Here is a 24,866-nt window from a genome sequence, read left to right as displayed (position 1 = left end):
TTGTTTTGCTTTCATTTAATTTGTTTTGAATTGTTAAATTGTTAGCCAGTCCAAAAAACCCACTATCAAAATACAGCAATCCCTTTTTAAATGAAGACTTACAATTTATTTACCACCTACTTATTAAGTAAATATATAGACAGTTTACTTTGGGCTCACTAAAAAGTTTTGACATGTTTAAAGAGCCTTCCTGCTTCAGAGTTGTGATTTATCTTTTAGAGTTGTTAAGAGGTGATTTATTTTTTTCCTTTTTCTATTTGGGTACAGAAACAATAAAGGATGGTAATAACTAACTTTCTCTGTGCAATCTCTTTGTGAAATTTGGCACATTTCTAATTTGTGAGACCTGGTCTGGAGAACAGTCCTTTTGTAAAGAGTCTCTCATCTCTTACAATAATAACACAACTTTTGTTCATATGGAAAAAGCAGGGCTATAAAACCTTTGTTTTGTTATTTGTTCTTAGTGCTTCCCTGAGTTCTCAGAAAAGAAATGGAGGGAGAAGGGATGAATTGGAGGCTTTTTGAAGACCTTCCCATATCCTTGATCTCTTCCCAAAATGGGATCCATCAAACAACATGGTTTAGATAGTAGTCTTATAAGCTCTGTACCAGCCATTTTGCAATTGGTGAGTCTGTTCTGCCCAACTAAGCCCCCTCTTATTTATTCGGACTTCAGGGAACAACTATGTTCCATCATGAGACAATGATTTTCAAGGCATCATTTTGATTTTTATTTGATCCTCTTCTCTTTAAGCACCATCAGCATGCCAGTGGTATTTCTGCTTTAGATTGCAGATATCTGCAGGTGAGCAGATAACTCTGGAGTATCATCAGTAATTATTAGCTAATTATGTTTTAACTTCCCAGCTATACCGAGAAGCTGGATGGAAATCATTATAACTTGTATTTAAAGGAGGATTAGAAACATTTCCCTTTTAGCTATTGGAGGTGACTCGTGACTATTTTTGGTTTACAACCATATATGGTTTGTGCTAATAAGCACAATGTATCCCTGGAAGATGGCAATTGTGTTTCTCATTGCACTGGGAGTAGAGATTCAATATATGTTTTAGATGGGAGGAAAACATGACTGACTTATTCTGAAGCAGCAGTAGTGTCCCCTGGCAGATTGAGAGACAGCCACCTACAAAATGGACATTGAGGAACTAAATAATTGCTCCCATTCTTCTGTTTGTGCTTGGAATTATGTGACATGTGATGGGAGAAAGTAGTGTCCCTGAAGGGAAAGAGACATTTGTTAATTGTGGAATAAAGGTGTGGGGCTGATGGCTAACCAAAGCAAAGTAAGGAATAAGATCAATTATGCAACAACTGATTGAACAGAAGTGACTACATGTGATGTGCAAGATAACAGGGATATATTTCATTGTAGATTGTATGCAAAACCAGGACATGATGGACCCATCAAATGACTGAATGAAATATAATTAATAGTCATGTATTGTCGTTCATGATTTGACTGCTTACCCTGGGGCAGGGCAGAAAGGTTGACTTCACTTGATGTTTTTCTGATCTTTGTTTCTGTGGGTTTTTTAATCATTCTTCTAGACTTCTGTAATTCAAATTGCTTTTGAATGTGTGAATACTTCATATGCAGCCATTATATTCCGTATTTGCAATCTAAGCATAAGTATAATGTTCTAAATCACGTACATGAAAGTAAACATTCTTAAAAAGCAGGTAACGTCTTTTTTTATTAGGAAGAAGCATTGCATGCATTTATTCAGCCTGAGATCCTTGATGGCCCTAATCAGTATTTCTGTGAACGCTGCAAGAAGAAATGTGATGCAAGGAAGGTAAATAAGTACCATTTGTGTAACATTACATTGGTTAGTGTTTATATCTGTAACATAATCTTGCCCATTGGTTATTGTGTTTTTGTTTAGGGCCTGCGGTTTTTGCATTTTCCATATCTGCTGACTTTACAATTGAAGCGGTTTGACTTTGATTACACCACTATGCACAGGATTAAACTTAATGATCGCATGACTTTTCCTGAAGAGCTAGACATGAGCACGTTCATTGATGTTGAAGATGAGGTAAAGACCAGTGTGTATTCTCTTTTTTAGAACCATCTTTCTCTAGCATCTCTTAAAATCTAGTGTCACTAGGGCAGTGGTTTTCAACCTGTGGTTCGTGGACCCCTGGGTGTCCACAGACTATGCCTAAGATTTCCAAAGAGGTCCGTACTTCCATTCAAAAATTTGTAGGGGGTCTACAAATGAAAAAAGATTAAACCATTGCATTAGGGAAAACATCATGGCCAACCTTTTGAAAACACATACCTGTTAGGGTTCCTAAATTCTTATTAAGACATCAGAAAAAAGTTGCCTGATTTTCAGAAGTTCTGAATACCAGCAGCCCACCTTAACTTCAGTTGAAATTAGTGCGTGCTCAGCACTTTTGAAAACCAAACCACTTTTTTGGGTACCTTAATCAGGATTTAGGAACAACTTTGGGCACTTAATGTCAAAAATCTCATCCTATATTTCTGTGTTTCTGTGGAGGTTTGGAGTTAAAATTTACAAAAAGGGGCTTCTGACAGTGCTCTACACTGTTACGTAAGGTGCCTGGATTTAATTTCCAGTGCTGGTATATTTTTTTCCTCCATCTTGTTAGAAGCTGAGACCAGTGAACTGACATTAAGTGTAATTCATTCTCTGGAAAGTGAGTGGTGTATTTCTAAACAGTAAGAATTCGGTTTGGTGGTTATGAAGGCCACCTCCTTCTTACCTAGAAAGATGGTGGCTTTGATACATGGCCTTTGGGCTGGGAGAGAAGTACAGAAAAGGGCCTCTTCAGAGGCACTGTGCATGGGCATGTGAGTGCTATATATCTTGAATATTTCTCAGAGTATCTGTTCTCTTCTCACTTCACCCATATTTTTACAGAGTAAGCTGGCTGTTAAGTGCTTAAAGTTAATTTTAAAAGAGGACAGAATTGAAATCGGTTTCATTGCACCCACTGTGAAGGACACCCAGGCTTAATTTTCACTAGTAAAAAGGGTGAAATGTTGCATATTGGAATCTTGAAATGCAAAACTAATGTGTCTAAACTTAAGGATTGCTTTGTCAGAACAATGACTTTGAGATCAAAAGACTGTTGCTATCAGCTTGTGATATATGGGGAATAGCTAAGGACGTGCTAAACTCTATGAATTGAACTTGCCTTCTCTCTCTAGATGCAAACTTTTGGAAGAGGGTCCTTCAGTGAAAAGCTGAGCACTCTGAAAATTTAAAAGCAGATTGTTCCTGCTTATATATCTGGGTATATTTTCTTTTGGAGATATGGGTTTAGTTGGTATTAAAATCACCGCCAGTTTTTATTACTGTTCTCACTGTTAATTACGTTCGCTTTTTGAGGATTAGCAGGCATGCTTCACTGGAAAAACAAGCAAGACAAACTTTCCATTTATATGTATTTAATTTTGTTTTAAGTATTACAGAACTCTCAAGAACCTACATACTGTATCTTTATGACTTTGGTTCAAGAAAAAGTAGCTCCATGGACGTAATCCTAAAATAGACATGTTGGGGATATCTAGCTAATTTAATTTTGATATCAAAAGATAAATACATTTTGGGAGACTTTTTCCTGGAATCCATTGGAATGTTGTTGGTATCCTACATCTACATAACTTAGTTAGCAGTCAGAAGATTCATAAAAAGTTACATTTGTTTCAGTCTTCAAAACTTAACATCTTCCTCAGATTTGCCATGTGCAAAATATAGATAATACTGTACCCTACTTCACAGAGGATTATTTATAAAACGATTTGAAATTTGCAGGTGGAAGGCAGTATAGAATTGCACAATATTATTTATTTTGAGAACTCATTGTCTCTTGTTACATGTATGTGTACTATCATTTTTATCTACTTTATAAACTAACATTTATGGTTTATTTTTAAGAAGTCTCCCCAAACTGAGAGTTGCACTGATAGTGGAGCAGAGAATGAAGGCAGCTGTCACAGTGATCAGATGAGCAATGATTTTTCTAATGATGATGGTGTTGATGAAGGAATCTGCCTTGAAAGCAATAGTGGTGCTGAAAGGATTTCAAAAGTTGGCATTGAAAAGGTACTTTAAAAAAACCCAAAACATATGGGTACAACTTTAGTATGTTGTCCAGATAAAAAATTTTTTTTTTTTTTTTTAAAAAGTCATATTTCTTTGCTCTTGTTCTAATATTTAAGCCCGCAGCTTTGCAAAAAACACACAAGGTTTGGGGAATTTCTCCATTCTGAGGGAACGCTCACCTGGCCAGATCCTATGGATTTCCTGCTTTGTTCTGATAGAAAGTGTTTTTTATTTCTGGGCAGCACTTCCATGATGAGGTAGACTGTCCAATCCCGTGACACTATGCAAATATTTTGCAATTTAACAGAAAGGGCTAGAGAGTTTGATCAGTCTGTGGCAGGTTCCACTCTGTGCAAGTCAGCACCTTCAGACTTTTGGAGCAGAAAATGATTATAGCTATTTTGTTCTGCCCCATATATTTCAGCATAAAATATGTTGTCATATCCTGGGAGAATAAATTCATGAAGAGGCTCTCTTCCACCTGTAGCATATAGGAGCTTGGAAACAGACACATATATGAATGCTTAAAATGGCTGACTAATTTTCACCTGACTGCAAGCATGTTTCTCATGGAGACTTGTTTTAATAAAGTATCATTAAGACAAAGAGCTACTAAAATACTGGTTTTCCCCAAGCTTTCCCCTTGTTCACAGCACTATCTTGAGGAGCTGCATGGACTCTTATATCTAGCGAAGTACCATTAATATTGAGTTTGTCTGGCACGGAATCTGAGATCCTTTGTCTGGTATCAGAAGCATAATAGTGGAAAACACTGGCCTTCTTTTGAAATGTTTTGTGATCCATTAGGACGTTAGACCAAGACAGAATGTGGAGGATCAATATGTCTCTGAATTAATAGTGATGATAAAACTTTCTTTAATCTCTGACATAAATTTGAAAAAATGGAGATCTTGTGTCAAAGTAGCTAAGATAGGTGAGTCAGGCCCATTAAGGGCTTGATCTAATTAGGTGCTTCCATGCCTCTTGGAAGATACTAAGTGCCTTCCAGGATGCGCAATCAGAGTGTACGTTTGCTCATTTGTCTGCATCAGCTACACCTACTTTGCACACATATCATGTGACGTATGAATGAAACTTGGACTTAGGTGGACTTGACTAATTATAAGCCTTCTGTTTTGTCACTTGCATCTTGAATTGTGCCCATAACCAACTAATAAGCCAGTACAAGTGTTAATGTGCTCCTAGCAAACCACCTCACTCCGTCTAGGTACTACATCGCTGGAGTAGGCAGGATGCTTCAGTTATTTTTATTAAAAATATAAAGGTAGCACTAAATGATCCAATTAAAGATTGGAGCCTTTGTGCCTAGGGTCTTGACATATGCATAATAAAGTCTAAAGAGCTCACAGTATTAGAATGTGATAGCAGCTGGAGCAACAGGAAACGGGAAGAACAAGACAAGTAAATTTATTTCTTTTGTATAATGAGCAGTAGTTACACCGCCCTAGCTAATAGTCTAGCTTCTTTATTAGCTAATAGTCTAGCCATTCTCTAATGTTTTTGTAGTTATCCAAGCAGAAGTGAATTTAAGGAGGTGTTTAATGAGAGTAATGTGGTGTCTTTACATATGTTTTTGAACTCTTCCTACCCATTTTTGGGGTGGGGGTTGAAGCAAGAATGTGCTTGAGAAAAAAATTCAGCTAATGGACAAGGATGATGGATGTATCTGGCAGAGTACAGATAAAGACAAGTAGCATGCATTTCATGCAGTGAAAGGGGAGCGAGGGGAGGGATGTGAAGAAGGGGTTCATGTCAGCAACAAGTCAAGATGATTATCTTAGCGGTTTTGGATAGACTTGAGGGAGGCAAGATTACATTTGTCAAAGCCAAGTTGTAGTAATCAAGATATGAGATGATTAGGGCTAGAATTTATTGAAGGCCATCCCATGATGGGTACATTATGGTAGGCAGTGTGTTGGTGATGCAGACTTTGGTGACATTAACATTTACATCTGAAAGGAAAAGTCAGTTTTTTGGTCAGCCATAAGTAAAAGAGAGCACCACTACAATCTGTTTTTGTAGAAGTATGACATTACCACCATGAGCTTGCTTACTTGGGGAAAGGTGACAAATGAAGATGAAAGTTCAACTCCCCTTCATTCTTGTAGGTGAAACCCCGACCCACAAGTATTGGATATCTCTATCTTGTCTGAGTAGTCAGAGATTTCACCATTCAGAAAAATTGGAAAAGATAGCTTTTTTATCTTAAATCTTCATTGCTGTATGATTGCTTAACTTTTTTCTTTTCATCAGGCTCACAAATTTATGATGAAAATCCTGTTTTTTTGAGTTGCTAAGAGTTGAAAAGCTTGAGGAAAATACAGTAATAGTACAGATCTCTGAAAATAGCTATCCATTTCTTGGCCTGCAGAAATGACCATGTAGAAAAGAGGAGGGTATTAGGAGCATTTAATATGCTATTTAATATCTTGAATTAATGGTCACAAAATACATTTTACAATGGCAACTAATTCTATGATAGCAGTGCCCCCTTTTTGTTGTTTAGTGATTACCAAGGACTCTAATATGGAAAACTTAAGTGCCTTTTACTGGTCCAAGTCTTCTCTGAAATCTTTGGAAAAGTTGTCACTAATACTTACTTCTAGGATAAGCTTCCCTGACCTTATTCAGTGAACTAATCTGAAACATGGCTTGCAATGTTCCCTCTTAATTTTTTATATCGATGTGCAGAATGAATTTTGTTATGTGCACCGATATGACTGTGATGTGTGGTGGAGGTGGGGCCGAGGGTTTTGGAGTATGGGAGGGGGCTCAGGGCTGGTGCAGAGGGTTAGAGTGCCAGGGAGAAGGGTGAGGGCTCTGACTGGGCATGCGGTGTCTGGAGTGGAGTCGGGGATGAGGAGTTTGGGATGCAGGCTGCCCCAGGGTTGGGGCCAGAGGACTGCTCCTCCCCCCCGCTCTTTCCCTGCCGGCAGCAGCCCTGGGGCTGGGCCCAGAGGGACCCTCCGCAGCCCTCTCTTGGCTGGCAGCAGGCCTGCAGCTGAAGCACCTCTCCCCTTAAGCAGTAGCCTCGGGGCTGGGGCTGAGGCCCGCGGCAGCCCTGCATGCCCCAACTTGCTGCCCTGTGACAGTGCACCTCCCTTTATAGCCTGCTGTGCATCTTAGAGGGAACTTAGATGGCCTGTAGCTCGTATCTGTCTAGAACCATTAGGAAGTCACGGATTGATTGGAACTAAACCTTTATAAACACTTTAAAGACTGTTTGTTTTTAATAGTGTAATATCTACATTCTGGCCCTATAATAAATTTCACCTTGGAGTTCTAGTATTCAGGCTCAGTATTGTTAAATGTGATATTGGGAATCCTGTAAATCTCTCTTGAGAAATAGGAGCTTGTTAACAGTCACTTGATTAGAGCAGGGAGTGAAAGTCAGAATACCTGTAATCCAATCCTAGATTTGACAATGACTCTGCATTTTGACCAAGTAATTTAATCTTTCTGTGCCTCTGTGTTCCCATATGTAAAATGGAGAGGTTTACCCTACCTCAGCAGGAAGTTGGGGATTAATGAATTCATATTTGTGAAAAGAAAAGCCTTGAATGGAAAATGCTACATAAGTTCTTTCTACTTCAGACTCTTGAGCCTTTGGACTAATAATGAAGTTAAATCAGATACTTTTGTTTCTGGTTCTGTAGAGGTCCCCACTCTTTTTTCCCCCCCTTGCCCCAGTCCAGATTTTAGAACACAGATTTACGTTTTAAAGATACACCAAAAAAAAAAAGGAAACTACTTTTTGGCTTTCATTACACATTGGTTGAAAGTGTGCAGAGAAGAATGGTACTGTAATGGTCTAATCCTCAGTACTTTAATCCCTGATCTGCCATAGTTCATTACTGTAAGACAAATAGGTATGGTGACTTGCCTAATTTCCCCAGGTGTAAAATGTGGCTATTAACTACCTGACATAAGAAAAGTGTTTTGAACAGTAATGCCTCACAAGCCTATTACAAGAATTAAAGTTTATAAATTATATTGAAGATAAGTGCCTTGTCTATGCTAAATATTAGAGAGATGACAGTTGCTTCCATAGTTAAGGTGAAATAATCCTGCACAATTAAAGTTGTTGAGTCAACTTAACTGTCAATGTTTGTACGTTTAGATCTTTGTGGAGTTTATAAATTTAATTTGCGCTTAACTTCCTGGGTTGGCACTATTCACATTTTTAAAACTGTACCGTATTATTTTTTTTCTTTGAGTTAGTGAAACTTTCCCATCCTTAACATCAGATAGTTTTTTGTCTGAAAATTATTTTTATTAATTTTTAATGCCAGGTTCATACTCTACAGCAGGCTTTCTCTGTTTTTTCTTTGGATAAGGAGAATATTGTAAGTAAGGTGGGGATGACATTTAGTATTTTATATTTACGTTCATATTCGGCATCTGTATAAGAAAGAAGGGTGGTCCTGTGGACTGGGACTCGGAAGACCTGGCTCTGTGACCTTGGACAAGTCACTCATCTTTCAGTTCCTCTCTTCCCCATTAGTAAAATGAAGATAATACTTCCTTTGTCTTACTGTTTTTTAGATAGAGTCCCCACCCTCAAAGAGCCACTCTCTTACTATGTGTTTTTTACAGTGCCTAGCACAATGGGGCTCTGATCTTGGTTGGGGCCTCTGGACACTACTGTAATTCTACTAATGCAGAATAGTACTTGTAGAGAGCTCTATGCACAATTGTTTCGTAGTTATTTTTCATGTAACTATACACAATTGAGAAACTTTTTTTAAATAACACAGGTGCAGTTTGTCAGAACGAGGTAATACAAGTTCTCTGTTCCTTACATGGATTTTTTTTCCTCTTCCCTAGAATTCTTTACTGTATGAACTCTTTTCTGTAATGGTCCATTCAGGAAGTGCTGCTGGTGGCCATTACTATGCCTGCATAAAATCTTTTAATGATGAGCAGTGGTATAGCTTCAATGATCAACACGTCAGCAAGGTAAAGTAATATTTTGCTGCTTTGTTCTCCTCATATATGAAACAATGAGCTTGTATTATTGTTCATGACTCTCACTTGTAGTATTTGAAGTAACATTCATATTTTTGGAGTTACAGTGCACAGACTTTGAATTTAGTTTATATCATTTTTTTCAGCTCATCATGTAGTCTCAGCTTGTTCATGTATATATAATTCATTACTTAATTTGAATGTTAAATGCTTTTGCAAAATCTTTTCATATGAAGAATGTTACATGTGATTCTTTTTTATTTTAATTTTTCATATATTAAGACCTGTCATATTTCCAGCCACCATCAGTGCAGACTGCACGATTTAGTTTGTCTGGATCTGTGAGGACCTAAGAGATTTCTCTTTGAGGGAAGAATGCCTTCAGAATGTGGTTTTTTTGAACCCTCCTCCTGCCCCCCTTTTGCCTTTTGTGTCACGATTGGATCAAGAAATGGAAGTAGCAATGCAAACCAACGAGCTAGGAAATAATGGTGCACTCTTCATGGTAGCATATACAAGTCTTCATTGTAGGCTCATTCTACAGTACTTGCTGTCATGGTGCCCCACCCCAGGGGAGTTTGTTTGCTCCTCTGAGCAAGTCTTCTGCCTGCAGCATGGTCTGTCATCAGTCACCGTCTATTCAATATAGCAAGTTCATTGGGTGTTGTTAATTCTCAAGAAATATGAGAGATTTCTGGGTATTGGAAGAGGCAAAGCTACCTGCTTCAGTTGATCAGGACATATTTGGTTTCTCCATGCTACTTTATCCTGTTTAATAGAAATCTTTGTTTTTTAGGCTAATTTTGCTCCCTTTATTTACTGTCCAACCTTCTTCCACACCACATCTGTACAGAAGAAAACACAACATATTATTTCTGGCTAAAGATTTTGAGAAGTCCAACATTCCCATCTCTCTTCACTTAAGGAATTGTTCCCTGACCCTAGGAGAAAAGTTCATGGTCCTGGCACTGTCTTCCTATAAAGACTTTGAGGATGGTTCTGGTGAACTTCCATAAGGCATTCTGATGATTAAGAGAGGGAAAGTTTTATAAGAGTGGAAGTCGTATCAGCTTTAGTCTTATGCCTTCCCCTTTAAAATACACAGGGGCAACTTCCTGCTTGCTTAAAGAGTTAATATGAAAGTTCTGCCATAATTCAAAGGTAGTGGAGTTAATCCTGTTCTGCTCCGAAGCTTCATATATCTTTATCTTATAAAGCTTTTGATGCTGTCTCCATGACCTTCTCATAAGCAAACTAGGGAAATGCAACCTAGATGGCGCTACTATAAGATAGGTACAAAACTGGTTGGAAAAACTTCCCCTAAGAGTAGTTTTCAATAGTTCAGTTACGCTAGAAAGGACATAACAAGTGGGATCCCACAGGGATCGGTTCTGAGTCTGGTTCAGTTCAGTATCTTCATCAATGATTTAGATAATGGCATAAAGAGTACACTTATAAAGTTTGCAAACAATACCAAATTGGGAGGGGTTGCAAGTGTTTTGGGGGATAGGATTAAAATTCAAAATGATCTGGACCAACTGAAGAAATGGACTGAAGTAAATACAATGAAATTCAATAAGGACAAATGTAAAGTACTTGATTTAGGAAAGAATAACAGTTGCACACATACAAAATGGGAAATGATTACCTAGGAAGGAGTACTGCGGAAAGGGATCTGGAGGTCATAGTGGACAACAAATTAAATGAGTTAACAGTGTAACACTGTTGCGCCAAAAAAAAAAAAGTGAACATCATTCTGGGAGGTATTAACAGGAATGTTGTAAGCAAGACATGATAAGTAATTCTTCTGCTCTACTCTGTGCTGATTAGGCCTCAGCTGGAGTGTTGTGTCCAGTTCTGGGTGCCACATTTCAGGAAAGCTGTGGAGAAATTGGAAAAAGTCCAGAGAAGAGCAGCAAAAATGGTTAAAGGTCTAGAAAAATATGACCTTGGAGGGAAGATTGAAAAAATTGGGTATGTTTAGTCTGGAAAAGAGAAGACAAAGAGGGGACATAACCATTTTATGTACAACCATTTTCAAGTACATAAAAGGTTGTAACAAGGAGTGAAAAGAATTGTTCTTAACATCTGAGGACAAGAATAGGGCTATAAGGTGGATAGAAAGCTGACTAGATCAGCAGGTTCATCTGGTAGTGATCAACAGCTGGGGCTGGTAGTGAACAATCATCCTGGGGCTGATTTTGTTCAGTAATGTTTTGTTTTTATTAATTTGTTCATTAACATCTTCATTAATGATTTGGATGATGGGATGGATTGCACCCTCAGCAAGTTCACAGATGACAATAAGCTGGGAGGAGAGGTAGATATGCTGGTGGGTAGGGATAGGGTTCAGAGTGACCTAGGCAAATAGGAGGATGGGGCTAAAAAAAATCTGAGGCTCAACGAGGACAAATGCAGAGTCCTTCACTTAGGACGGAAGAATCCCATGCACTGCTACAGGCTGGGGACAACTCGCTAAGCGGCAGTTCTGCAGAAAAGGACCTGGGAATTACAGTGGACAAGAAGCTGAATATGAGTCAACAGTATGCCCTTGTTGCCAAGAAGGCTAACGGCATACTGGGCTGCAGTAGTAGGAGCATTGCCAGCAGATCGAGAAGTGATTATTCCCTCTATTCAGCACTGATGAGGCCACATCTGGAGTATTGCATCCAGTTTTGGTCCCCCCAGTACAGAAAGTGGTGGACAAACTGGAGAGAGTCCAGCGGAGGGCATCGAAAATTATTAGGGGGCTGGGGCACATGACTTATGAGGAGAGGCTGAGGGAACTGGGCTTGTTTAGTCTGCAGAAGAGTAAGGGGGGAGGGGATTTGATAGAAGCCTTCAACTACCTGAAGGGTTTCAGAGAGGATGGACCTGGACTGTGCTCAGTGGTATCAGATGACAGAACAAGAAGCAATGGTCTCAGGTTGCAGTGGGGGAGGTCTAGGTTGGATATTAGGAAAAACTCTTTCTCTAAGAGGTGGTGAAACACTGGAATGGGTTACCTAGGGAGGTGGTGGAATCTCAGTCCTTAGAGGTTTTTAAGGCCCTGGTTGGGATGATTTAGTTGGGGATTGGTTGTGCTTTGAGCAGGGAGTTGGACTAGATGACTTCCTGGGGTCTCTTCCAACCCTAATCTTTTATTATTCTTGTATGATTCTAAGACACAACGGGCTTAAATTGCAGCAAGGGAGGTTTAGCTTGGACGTTAGGAAAAACTTCCCAACTGTCAGGGTGGTTAAGTACTGGAATAAATTGCCTAGGGAGGTTGTGGAGTCTCCATCATTGAAGATTTTTAAGAGCAGGTTAGACTAACACCTGTCAGGAATAGTCTAAGTAATACTTAATCCTGCCATGAGTGCAGAGGATTGGACTAGATGGTCCCTTCCAGTCTTACATTTCTATGCTAAACGTAACTATAAATCTACATTATTGTTTGACTGACAAGAGCTTCATTTGAAGTCAATGGCAAAATTCCCATTGAGTCAAGATTTTATCCTAGATTTCTGTCCCAAAAAATAATTTAGTAGTGTTACTCCCAAAAAACTTAGAAAAGTTATGGTGATGCTAGTGGATGCTCTCAGGACCAACTAAGTGTGTGTGTGTGTGTGTGTACACACACATACAATATTGAATTTGAGGTGTAGCTTAAGCAAAGCCATACTGTTGCTGTACCATTTTAAATTAGGCAAATTCATCACTTGTAGTTATTAGGGTGTTTGGTAGCTGCCCCAAAGTGTTTTAAGAGAGCTTACAACTTGCTTTTCCTTATTTTTCCAGTTGGGACTTGTTTTTTGTTTTGTTTTTGTTTTGAAGTATGACCTTCTTTAAACTCTTATCCAACAGGAAATGTGCCTTCTGGGATTTTCTACGTTGAATGTATTTACTTGAATTTTTAAACCATGCTATAGAAGTAACTTTTGAAATTCATATGAAAGTTGAAAGAGACTGTATTTGCTGTCATGTTTCTCATAATACATATTAACATTTGTCTAAAACTCACACTTCAAAAAAATTAAGGATATTTATTTTCAACCTGAAAGGGAGACCTAATCACTTCTAGACACACAACTTTTATTTTCTTGTGCATTTAGAAAATAAAAAGAAACAAATGTAAAATAGTGATGACTTCAGTGTGATCTGAGTGCACATTGACTAGATTGTTTTTCCAATACTAATAAATGCTCATTTACTATTGTTACTTGACAAAGAATGAACTTTAATAAAACTGGTTTTGCTTCTAGATTACCCAAGAAGATATTAAAAAAACATATGGTGGGTCCTCTGGAAGCAGAGGCTATTATTCCAGTGCTTTTGCTAGGTTAGTATATCTCTAATATTCTTTCTGCGTTAATATTGGTATAGTTCAACCAAACTGTTTGCATGCCACATTATGGTAAAAATGGTATAATACATTTATATAAAATAATTCTAAAAATTGATGACAATTTCAAATATTTGCAATAGTATGAATTTCATGTTTAAAAACAATATTTGTGATTACTGAATTAATACACAGTATTACAGTTGCCATATACAACTATTTATGATATTAATAACTTTAATTATATGATTTTATTTTGGCTTCCAAGTCAGATACTGATATTCTTAAAAATATTTCCCTATTAGCTCCACAAATGCATATATGCTTATATACAGACTGAAGGATCCAACAAGAAATGCAAGTAAGTGTGTGGTTTTTTTTACAGATTTCAACTAAAAATGTTAATTTCAGAGTAGGAAGGCTTTTCAGAGTGTATATGGGGTTCTAATTGCTATGTTTTAAACTTGATTTTTTAATAATGAGCTTAAGTAACTTTCATACATGAGGCAAAGTAGTGCAATTTTATTTTTGTAGTTATTATTTACCCTTTTAAAATAATTTGCTCACTTGCCAGTGTGATATTTCATGGTATCAGGATAGGAGTGTCTGTTTGGTAGGTTTTATTGAAAGTTTTCTTCTCTTTGTCTTGTTGATATAACCAGTATCCATAGACCTTCAGGAGCAATTTCTCTTCTCTGTGTAGACATTTTTCAAATATTTTAAATAAAGATAATAAAACAAATAAGGAAGCTTAATATTTTCCCATTTAGATTCCATTCAACACTAGAACACTGGGGAGGGGGAAACAGGTGCGACTAGGTGATGCAGCAGGGTCAAAGCTCTGTAAAGTACAGTAGAAGCTTGTTTTCAAAATATCAAATTGTGGGAAGAACCAGTATATTAAGATTAGGCCATGTTTTTTTCCTTTCCTTTTATAATCCAGGAAGATATGGTCAGTTGTGGAAATGTACCCAAAACAGCAGTAATGGCTATGCAAAATATCCTACCACCTAATCAGTCAGAATAGAGTGTTTTTTTTGGAATAAGAATCAATGGAATTACTGCAGAGATGAACTTGGCTTGTGATTTCAAAGCTATAATTTTAAAGAAAGTAAAGATCTAGTGTAACCCCAGTCCATTGCCAGAAATGGATTGCGTTTCCAATATCAGCAGATTAGAAACCTTCCCAGCTCACATAGACCTCTTCAGTTCTCAACACCCTCTCTGCCATAAATACCTAGTGGATAGGATGGGCCTACTGATTAACAGATTTGGGCTCTGGTGAACCAGAGTATGTAAAATCCAAAAGCCGTGATCCCTTATGGGGAGAGTGCTCTCAGTTGCCTACTTCCATTTATTTCAATTGTGCTAGCACGTAGATGGCCCCTCTAAGGATTGTTTGCACAGTTTATAATGAAGGGTTAGACCCAATAACAAGGGAGCTTTATCTTAAGCATCTCTGATCTCAAGAGGAGCAGTATGGCATTGGGAGAGAGGTGGTCTTGGGGGAACCATCTCGCAAACCATTTAGGTTTTTGTATGTTAAAATCAACACTGTGAATTTCACCAAGAAACTTATTTGCCAGTCAGGACAGATTCCAAAGCACTGGGGTGATAGTCTTCTGGCTCAGAGTTATACTTAATAGTGCAGAATATAATTGCCTGGTTAACTTCAGTTTCTTAATGGTGTCAATGTCAACGTGAATAATTCCACTAAGGTCTTCATCAGAGAGAAGAAGTTGCATTTTTCTCTCCAGGTGCAGGTTGAAAAACTGTTCTTGGCTGTACTCGCTATGTGGTTGCTAAACAGGCCAGTATATCTTAACGTGTGCATCCATGTTACAGATGACAGTCCCATCTATTTGTAGATGAGTGACGGTCACCTGCATATGCAGTTGATGAATTCCATCACCTCACATATGGGTGATAGAGCATTCAGCACTCAGTTGTGTGTGCATGAAAAGTTGTGCATATGTGTGTGGGGAATGGATTGAAAATCTGGCTTATATAATAACATTCTGCCATTGTAACTGTATTAGAAGGAAAGTTAGACAATCATCAGTTTCCTTTAACCCTTTCCTGCTGGGTGAAATTTTAGGCTGCATAAAATTGACCAGAAAGTCAATCAATTAGAACAGCCATGAGCAAGATTATACAGTCAAGGAAATTAGCAGCAAACATTGTGAAGACAACAGCAAAATATCTGTTTGAATTGACACCTTGGAATTTAATTAAAAGAACTTATATTGATGGTTTAGAAATATTTTGGACTTGCATGGTCCAATTTTGAGCCTTCTGTTATATTTTTAAACAAAGGCCATTTTGCAAGTTCAAAATTGTACCATTCCTTGCTTGCTTATTAGTCTGGCTGCTTCAGTACCAGTTGTTTCAATGGCAACTATGAGAATATCCTTTTTTGTTCCTCAAGTTCAAGCTTGATTTAACACAAATCATATTTGTTGTCAGTTAAAAAGCAAAGAATTTTCTTCCAGCTTGCATTGATACATTTTGGACAGGATACCACTGGCTCTTCTTTGTATGTGGGTCCCTGTATGTATTCCACTGTGGGATATACATATGTTCCATGTGCCTGGAGTCAGAGAATTTTGAAAGCAGTGTCCATTAGCCTGCATGTGTGCCCTTGCTTTCCTCGTGCCTCCAACCGAAGAGATAAGGGCGAGGCAAACCGGCCACCTCTCCAGTTTCTTCTTATTGCAACACGCCTTTGTTGGAACCTCCAGTGTTTTGAGCTCTCCTTCAGATTCTTCTTCCTGTACATATTAAACAGTGCCTTTGTTGTTATAGTTTAGTTTTTAATAGCTTTTAGTAAAGTATTTATAGTTATGTAGATTTTCCGCCTCCTGCACCACCTTCCCAATACGCTGTTACATGTATCATGCCCAGGACTCTGATCTTCAAGAATTGTGTCCTACCCCTGTTCCTTCTCACTCAGTGATGACTATCTGCTCTGCTTATGCTGCCTCAGAGAGGCACACATTGTAGTTAGGTGTAATATCTGCCAGTCTTTCCCTAACCATACCTGTGAGCTATGGGAATTTTGACTTAGAATAGGAGAAGGCCAGGAGGTTGCAGTCAGACCCAGGCTGTAGAATCTCCTTCTGTCTCCCATACATCGGCCTGAATCTACATGGAGTACACCCCTTGCCACGAGGTCCAGCTCTGCTACAGGAGAGTCTGTATCCACCGAGCCCCCATCAGGGTCTCATCAGGACCTACTCTGTCAGCCTCCAAGAACTTAAGATATACTGCGTCCCAGGGACAGCACTCTGAAGCCCATCCTGTGAGGGCTCTTTCCATACTGGACCCTGTTCTGAACAGTCAGAGCTTCCTCCTGATCCGCTGAAGACGAGGACTGTGAACCAGTTCTGCCTATATTAATAAGTTTGCTGTCTTTGTCTCCCGATGATGCAGTCACCCTGGCATCTCCGTCCCCACTGGATGACCATAAACACTCAGTAGTTATTGCACAAGGTGGCAGAAGCACTCCAGATCTTTCTCGGGAAGAGGCCAGGATCACCAGCACAAGCTCCTGGATATTCTGCAAACCAAAAGATTCAGCTAAATAACACTTCCAGTCAACAAAGTTATTCTTGAACCTGCTAGAACAGTCTGGGAATACACCAGCAACATAAGCCCTTACCCTTGAGAGAAACTATATTATTTCCCATCCAAGGGAGCAGAATTCCTTTTTATCCACCTGGCTCTGATCCAAGGAGAGATGTGGACAACACATTAAATCTGCAAATTCTGACAAGAAAGCTGAATGTCTGGACTTACTGTGAAGAAAGATATTTACATCTTCTAGCCTTCAGTTTTGTATAGCAAACCACCAAGCACTCTTGGCTAAGTACAACTATTTCAACTGCTCAAAATTTATGGATTTTGTGCACAAGCAACCACGAGAGAGCTCATTTTCAGGCTCTTATTGATGAAGGCAAGCTGGTGGCCAGAACTGCACTTCAATCAGCAGTTGATACAGCAGAGACATCATCTATGTTGATGGCAGTAGTCATTGTATTTGGTTGAGAAGTCATGGTTACACACCTCAGGATTTCCCAGGGAGATACAAGACACTATAGAGGACGTGCCCTTTGGTGAAGGCAGACTTTTCAATGAAAGGACAGATGAAAGACACCCTTTTCAGTGACAGTCCTTACACATTTCAAAGGACTCTAGAGCCACTCTCCACTCCCTGGTAATGTATACACCTACCCCCAAAAGGAAATAGCACAGGCAGCCTTACAGACATCTGTTTTATCACCAGGGATCTTCTGTACTCTTTGCCTCTTATGAGAAGGGTCATAATTCTTGTTTCCTTGCATCCTCACGTCTACAGTACCATCTCAATCCCATTCTCTGATGAAAATAAATTTTTGACTGGAATTTGACAGCTGCACACCATTAACAATATCATCACCCAACCCCCACATACCATTTGGGGGGTTGTTTAGCACTGTATTTCCTCATCTGGAGTGCCAGGACTATGGACAAGTGGGTATTAGATGTATAGATTGGTATAGCCAATTTGGCTATATGATTGTTTACTTCCCTATCTCCTCCAAAACCCCCATCCCGTTCCTCTCAGGGGCTACTCTCATGAGGGGATTCTCAAACAGGAAGTGGAGTTCCTCGTCCAGCGAGGACCAGTAGAACTCGTACCTGTTCAGTACCAAGAGAAAAATGATTTTACTCTACATACTTCCTAATCCTCCAAAAGAAGGGAGTTTGGAATTGTCTGTTAGCTGAAGTTTCACATGGTCAGTGTGGCATTTAAAATCTCATTCCTGGAAAAAGACATATGGTTTACCACTCCTGATATGAAGAGTACTTGCTTTCATGTGGATATTCACCCAATACACAGACGTTTTCTCAGACCACTGCAAATACAGAATGCTCCCATTCAGCCTTATCACTGCTCCCCAAGTCTTTGCCAAGGTATTCCTGGTACTAACAGCTCATTTTACATAGGAGAAGATTGTGAAGTTATTCCATCTCAACAGTTTGCTTCTTGCTGCCAGGAGTTGTCAGGAAGCCCACAAGACAACCTCATTTATGCTTCAGCTAGTTTCTTCTCTATGAGTTAAAGGCAACTTGGAAAAGTCTGTTCTTCTTTGAGTTCTTGCTCATGTTGATTCCATTCAAGGTGTGTGCACGCCCATGTGCACAGTCATCAGAGATTTTTGCCTTAGGGTCGGCTGTGGTGCCCACTCAAGTGCCACGCTCATGGGTCAGTATATGAGGTGCCGCTGGTCCTATGCCCTCAGTTCCTTCTTACTGCCCATGATGATTGGTCGAAGTGCCTTGTGTTGCATAGCAAGAGCGCTAGTGGTTCTTAACAGCCCATTGTTGTTTCCTTTCTGTATAGTTTATAAGTACTTAATTAGCATTTTAAGTAAGTGTTAGTTGTTTGTTTTAGTGGTTACAGTCCTGGCTGGGACTTTGCCCTGGAGCTGAGCATGCCCCGTTTCCTGGGCTTTAAGACATGTTCTTCATGCAACAGACCAGTTTCTATTAGTGACCCTCATAGCAGCTGTTCTCCCCATATAAAAGAGAAGTGCAGGATTTGCAAAAATTTTCATCCCAGAACCCAAAAGGAGATGGACCGCTTGAGAGCCCTCCTGATTTAGGCTGCATTGTGCCCAGTATCAGAGCCCTCCTGATGGGATTCCGCTTGTAGCACCTCTGCATTGGTGCAGAGCGCCCAACCAACACTGGGATTCTCCCAGAACCGTTCCCCCTCACCAGTGCCTGAGAAGCGTCCAAAGAAAAAAGGTTCCACAGCACCATCCAAGGAAGGGAAGGGGGCTTTGGGCAAAGGACCTAGTTCAGGACACGTGCCCACCCCGGAGCTACAGGGGAGTACCACTAAGGTTGGACCTCTAGCCCAGACAAGAATCTGCCTCCAACTTCTGGGAGCGGTAGGGGATCTTGGAACCTTTGTCATCTGAGATGGCCCATGCAGGCAAAGAACTGGTGGCCTACCGGTCCACAGATGCCATGCCAGGTGCCAGAAGGGGCTAAGACTCTGCAGCCCAAAGGCAAGCCATAGGACCTCCCCAAAGGGCAAGGGAGCACCATCAGTCCCCGGATCGCAGGCATTCGTCCTCGTCCCCATGGCCTAGAATACTGGTCCTACAACCCTGGTTGCTGGCTAGAAGGCCCAGGCCCAGCCCCACATTCTTCTTCCACGAGGCCTGGATTACTGGAACGAGGCACTGATCCTCACTCTCAGTACTGACCAGCCTCTCAAGATTACCTGTGCGCAGATCTTTCTATCACCCAGGCAGTTTTCTAGGCTCTGGTCCCTGCCGCTGCGGGACCACTAGTCATCACAGCACCAATCTCCGCTGCCTCGGTACCACTTCAGGGACAGGCGGCAATTCCTGCCCTCTAGACACCAGTCTCTGAGAGTTAGTCAGCACACGCAGGCCTCCTCAGCCCCGCCATGGTCACCGGAAGGGAATTGGTCTGAGTCGGAGCCAGGGTTCATTCTATTGCCAAGGGGGTACAAATCCCTGTTGGCCAGTGAGACCAGTACAGTATCAGCAGTATGACAGCAGGGACAGTGGCCTGGTCAATGGCCGTGTTGGAACCCTTGGGGGATACTGGTGATGAGTCTCCATGGTGGAAGTATGGGACCGACAACAGGCATCACACCCAAGGAGCTGTCTCCGGGAAGGAGAACTCCCCCCTCCCCTGGTGATGCCCTTGTTTTCGTTGCCAGCTGAAGCAGTGGCCCTGCCCTCCTGGATTGGCTGTCCCCCTGACGGCGTTAAGAAGCACCAAGCTCTCCTTAAAAGGGTGGCTACCAACTTAAACCTCGAAATCGAAGAGTTGGAGGAGCAATCAGACAACTTGTTCAATGTCATCGTCATCTTCCACGCTGGCCTGCATTGCACTTCCTGTCCACTTGAATCCTAAAGTAGTATTTCGTCCCCACCGAGGGATTTGACTATCTCTATAAACACCCATCAGTGGGGTTGCTAGTCGTGTCTGCAGTTAACAGGAGGGACAGATGAGCTGCACACCAAAAAATAAAGATGTCAAACGACTAGACCTCTTTAGCAAAAAGATTTATTCGATGGCCAGCTTACATTTCCGGGTATCCAACCACCAAACCCTGTTGGGAAGGTACAATTTTAATTTATGGAACTCCCTTATCAAGTTCAGGGCGGCCCTTCCACAGGACCTGGCCCTTGAGTTTGCCACAATCCTGGAAGGTGGCAAAGGGCACCCTCCATATGTTGTGAGATGCTACAGACTTGGCCACCAGGGTGATTGCTTAGGTGGTGGCCATGAGGCGCATCTCTTGGCTACCATCTTTGCGGTTATCCCAAGAGAAGCAGGCCACAATCCCGGACCTCCTGTTGGACGGTGTGGGGCTCTTCTCTGAGCTCACTGACGCAAGGCTGCATGGTCTTAAAGACTCCCTGGGCCACCCTGTGGTCACTGGGCCTCCACACTCTGCAGCAGGCCAGAAAGCCATTCCGGCCTCCTCCACGTCAGTCCTAGGGGCTTTCCTGGCAGGAGACCTACAGGAGAAAGGACAGAGACAGAGTTTAAGTGACACCACCGTTCGTTCTCTTGATCGCCTGCTCAACCGGGCCGTTCGAAACACCACAGGGGCCAGAGACAGGCGTTTTGGGCCACATGGCGGTCTGCACTTACTTCGTTTGGCACGCACAGCTCCATCTCACACCCTTCCAGATGTGGCTCGTGTCAGTTTTCACCCCCAACAGACACAACATAAACTGGGTATTCAAGATTCTGGACCACATACTGCCATTGCTCACTTGGTAGTTGGACCCCACACTGAGGTTGGAGGGAGTCCCCTTCGCAGTCCTGTCCCTGTCAATCAACCTGGTCTCTGATGCTTTAGCTCTGGGATGGGGAGCCGATCTGGGCGATATCTGCATATAAGGTGGTTGGTCGAGTCACGGTTGCTCCTTACACATAAATGTCAGTTTGCTCAGAGTGGTACGCTTAGCCTGTCAAGCTTTCCTGCTTCATATAAAAGACAGAGTGGTTCAGGTCCTAACTAACAATACTGCCGCTGTGTTCTACATCAGCAGGCAAGGGGGAACCCGATCTTCAGCCTTTTGCCAAGAAGTCCTCAGGCTCTGGAACTTCTGTGTTCAGCAACCAGAAAGACTTTGGCAGATCACCTCAGCAGGACCTTCTCGTCTCCCTATGAGCAGTCTCTCCATCCAGAGGTGGTAGTCATCATTTTCTACAGGTGAGGGACTCCCCAGGTGAACTTGTTTGCATCCAGGCAAAACAAAGTGCCACACTTTATGTTGGATTTGGGGGGCAGAGGGTCCCTTTCAGACACTTTCCTGTTCCCGTGGTCGGGCGCTCTGATGTACACCTTCTCTACCGTGCCATTAATCCACAAAGTCCCCACGAAAATCAAGCAGGACAGAGCAAAAAGTAATCCTCATAACACCGACTTGGCCGTCCCAGCAGTGGTTTGGGATGGTGTTAGACCTCTCGGTGGCTGCCCCGTTTATAACTACTGCTCCAGCTGGACCTGTTCTGTCAGAACCATAGCAAACTCTTGCATTCAAACCTGATGGCCTGGCTGCTACATTGTTGAATGCGGATGAGCAGCTCTGGTGTCCAATAAGTCCTGCTGGGCAGCAGAAAGCCCTCTAGCAGAGCAGCCTACTGGGGGAAATGGAAACTATTTACATGCTGGTCTTCGGATAAAGGTATTCGACCTGAGAGAGGCTTACTACAGTTAATTCTCCTGCATTTTAAGATCTAGGGTCTTTCTCTTTCATCCCTTAAAGTCCACTTGGCCGCTATATTGGCCTTTCATCCTCCGCTTGAGTGTAGGTTGGTTTTCACCCGCGACATTTCTGCCAGGGTCCTCCAAGGTTTAGGGTGCCTACACCCCAACATCAGGGACTCTGTTCCTTTATGGACCAAAATCTTGTGCTGTCGCGACTCATGGGAGCCCCCTTTGAGCTTCTGGCGTCCTGCTCCCTCCTCCTCCTTTCCTGGAAGATTGCTTTCTTGGTGGCAATAACATCTGCCCACAGGGTCTCTGAGATTAGGGCACTTGCCTCGGAGCCCCCAACACAGTGTTTTACAAGGACAAGGTCCAACTGCAACCTCATCCGGCCTTCCTACTCGAGGTTGTTTCACAGTTTCATCTGACTCAGGACATATTCTTACCTGTCTTCTTCCCAAAACCTCATAAGTCAGAGGAAGAGCGCAGGTTACACTCTCTGGATGTTTGAAGGGCGCTAGCCTTCTACATTGAGAGGACCAAGCCTTTTCGTAAGTCCCCACAGTTAGTCATTGCAGTGGCCGACAGGATGAAAAGTCATCCAATGTTGGCCCAGAGAATCTCCTCTTGGATTACTGCCTATATTCGCTACTGCTATGACTGGGCCAAGGTGTCCCCTCCGGTGATTGTAATCGCCCATTCAACCAGGGCACAAGCCTCTTTGGTAGCTTTCCTAGCCCAAATGCCGATCCAGGATATCTGCAAGGCTGCCACCTGGTCGTCCGTCTGCACGTTTACATGGATAATGCTTGTGAGTCACCTAGAGTGGAATTGACATGAGCAAGCCCCTAAGAAATGCATGAAGCTGTTTTTTCTTAAATTACCCCTTTTGCCAGACTCCGCCTACATTACCTTCAGGCATGACTCTACACTGTGTGTTCACCAAACATTAACGCTATGGTAACAATTCCTTCCAGAGTAACAGCTTCTCTAACATGGTGGAAGGACTCTCATCAGGTCTTTGTGGACATCCCCTTCCTACCATCTTCTCTCTTTCGCTGGGCAGTGCAAATGGACAGTCATATATCTCAAGACACTTGTGCATCCTGGCTTCTCAAGGTATCCATCAGCCTTCCTGAATTTTGGGCAGTTCAAGAAGCTTGCAAAGTTTTTCTGAAATTCATAGTGTCCCACCATGTCCTCATAATATTAGACAATATGGCAACCATCTTTTTACATCAAGAAACAGGGAGGTGTGAGCTCAATCCACCTGTATGTAGAAGCAGTCACCCTCTAGAACTGGTGCATCAAGAATCAAATCACACACCGCTGGCAGCTTACCTTCCAGAGACTCACCATGTGCTGGCAGATGCCCTCAAGCAGGCATTTTGCCATCTATCGTGAATGGGAATTGTCAAGTCAGTAGTAAGTGACATTTTCACTCAGTTCTGTTCACCTCCCAAATGAAGAAGAAATGCAACACACATTGCTCCAGAGGTGCTCTAGGACTACACTCTCAAGGTGGCGCTCTCCTTCTTTCATGATTGGATCATTTGAGCTACACAGTTCCTCCTTTACTGCTCCTACTTTGAGAAAATTCATCAAGACAGGGCAAGAGTCATCCTCATTGGCCCAGACAGTTTTGGTTCCCATACTTCAGTGGCTGTCATCCTGTTAGCACTAATCATTTTCTGACCTCTTGATCCAGGAGAGTGGCAGAATCAAGTATCCCAACCCCGATATGCTTCATCCTACAGCTTGTTTTTTGGATGGCCATCAACACTAGAACTTTCTTGTTTGGAATATCTACAAACTATCCTTAACAGCAGAAAGGTTCACTAGGTAATCCTGTTTGGCCAAGTGGAAGCGTTTCTCCTTCAGGGCATGTCAGAAGCACATATCGCCCAAGTAAGAAGATATTCCTTCAATTTTGGATTGTCGTCTTTTTCTCAGAATGGATGGCGTTTCCCTGAGTTTTTACGAGTCCACCTGCAGCAGGCAGTAGGCAGTATGTGCCTATCTGATAGTTACTTGGTTTTCACTCACCTGTTGACTATCAGATTCTTAAAGGACTTAATTAGCACCTTTCCACCAGAAAGGAAGCCTACCCCTCATTTCAGCATTGTGCTGTAAGTTCTGTCAAAGCTTCCCTTCAAGCTATTAGCTACATGTTCCACTTCTCATTTATCCATGAAAGTTGCATTCCTTGTGGCTATCATGTCAGCCAAGAAGGTAGGTCAATTGGGAGCCCTGTTGATCCCAACCTTCTATGTACAAAAGACACAGTTGATTAAAAAATCTCCCAGACTCTTTCTCTGTGAGGGAAGGAGTCCGAGATCAAGCTATCTCCTCTCAGAGGATCATGAATGGGATCTCTGGTTGTATCTTACTGTCAATTTTTTCATCTTCCTCCATTGCAAGTGTAGAATGAGCCCTCAAACCCAAGAGCAAACGCAACATCTACAGCATTGCTTTAGGAAGTGCATCTGGTTCACATTTGTAAAGCAGCGACATGGACTCCCATACATATGTTTTGTGAGATATTATGCTCTTGTACAGTACTCTGCTCCTGATTGATCCTTTGGGGCAACAGTCCTTCAAACTACTCTGCTGCCTTTGACCTTGTCCTTTCCTCCTTCTTGAGTATTGCTTGTCAGTCACTCGTAGTGGAATACACAGAGGGACCAGCACTCGAGGA

General features: G+C 41.6%; 1 protein-coding gene across 5 annotated transcripts in view; it reads left to right on the top strand.

Annotated features, from left to right (window-relative positions):
- USP47 (ubiquitin specific peptidase 47) overlaps positions 1–24,866 on the top strand; it is a 98,257-nt gene that overhangs the window by 40,138 nt on the left and 33,253 nt on the right. For 4 of the 5 annotated variants that reach the window (XM_030560353.1, XM_030560352.1, XM_030560349.1 and 1 more), the window contains 6 exons: positions 1,722–1,817; positions 1,908–2,060; positions 3,933–4,100; positions 8,949–9,080; positions 13,334–13,410; positions 13,719–13,774. In XM_030560353.1, the coding sequence (XP_030416213.1) occupies positions 1,722–1,817; positions 1,908–2,060; positions 3,933–4,100; positions 8,949–9,080; positions 13,334–13,410; positions 13,719–13,774 (682 nt within the window). The remainder of the gene's footprint in view (positions 1–1,721; positions 1,818–1,907; positions 2,061–3,932; positions 4,101–8,948; positions 9,081–13,333; positions 13,411–13,718; positions 13,775–24,866) is intronic. The other variant, XM_030560350.1, reaches the window with a different exon arrangement.

Source organism: Gopherus evgoodei, chromosome 4 (assembly GCF_007399415.2).
Source record: "Gopherus evgoodei ecotype Sinaloan lineage chromosome 4, rGopEvg1_v1.p, whole genome shotgun sequence".
Classification (NCBI taxonomy): Eukaryota; Metazoa; Chordata; order Testudines; family Testudinidae; genus Gopherus; species Gopherus evgoodei.
Note: the sequence above shows the minus strand (reverse complement) of the source record. Positions and strands in the feature narration are given on the sequence as shown.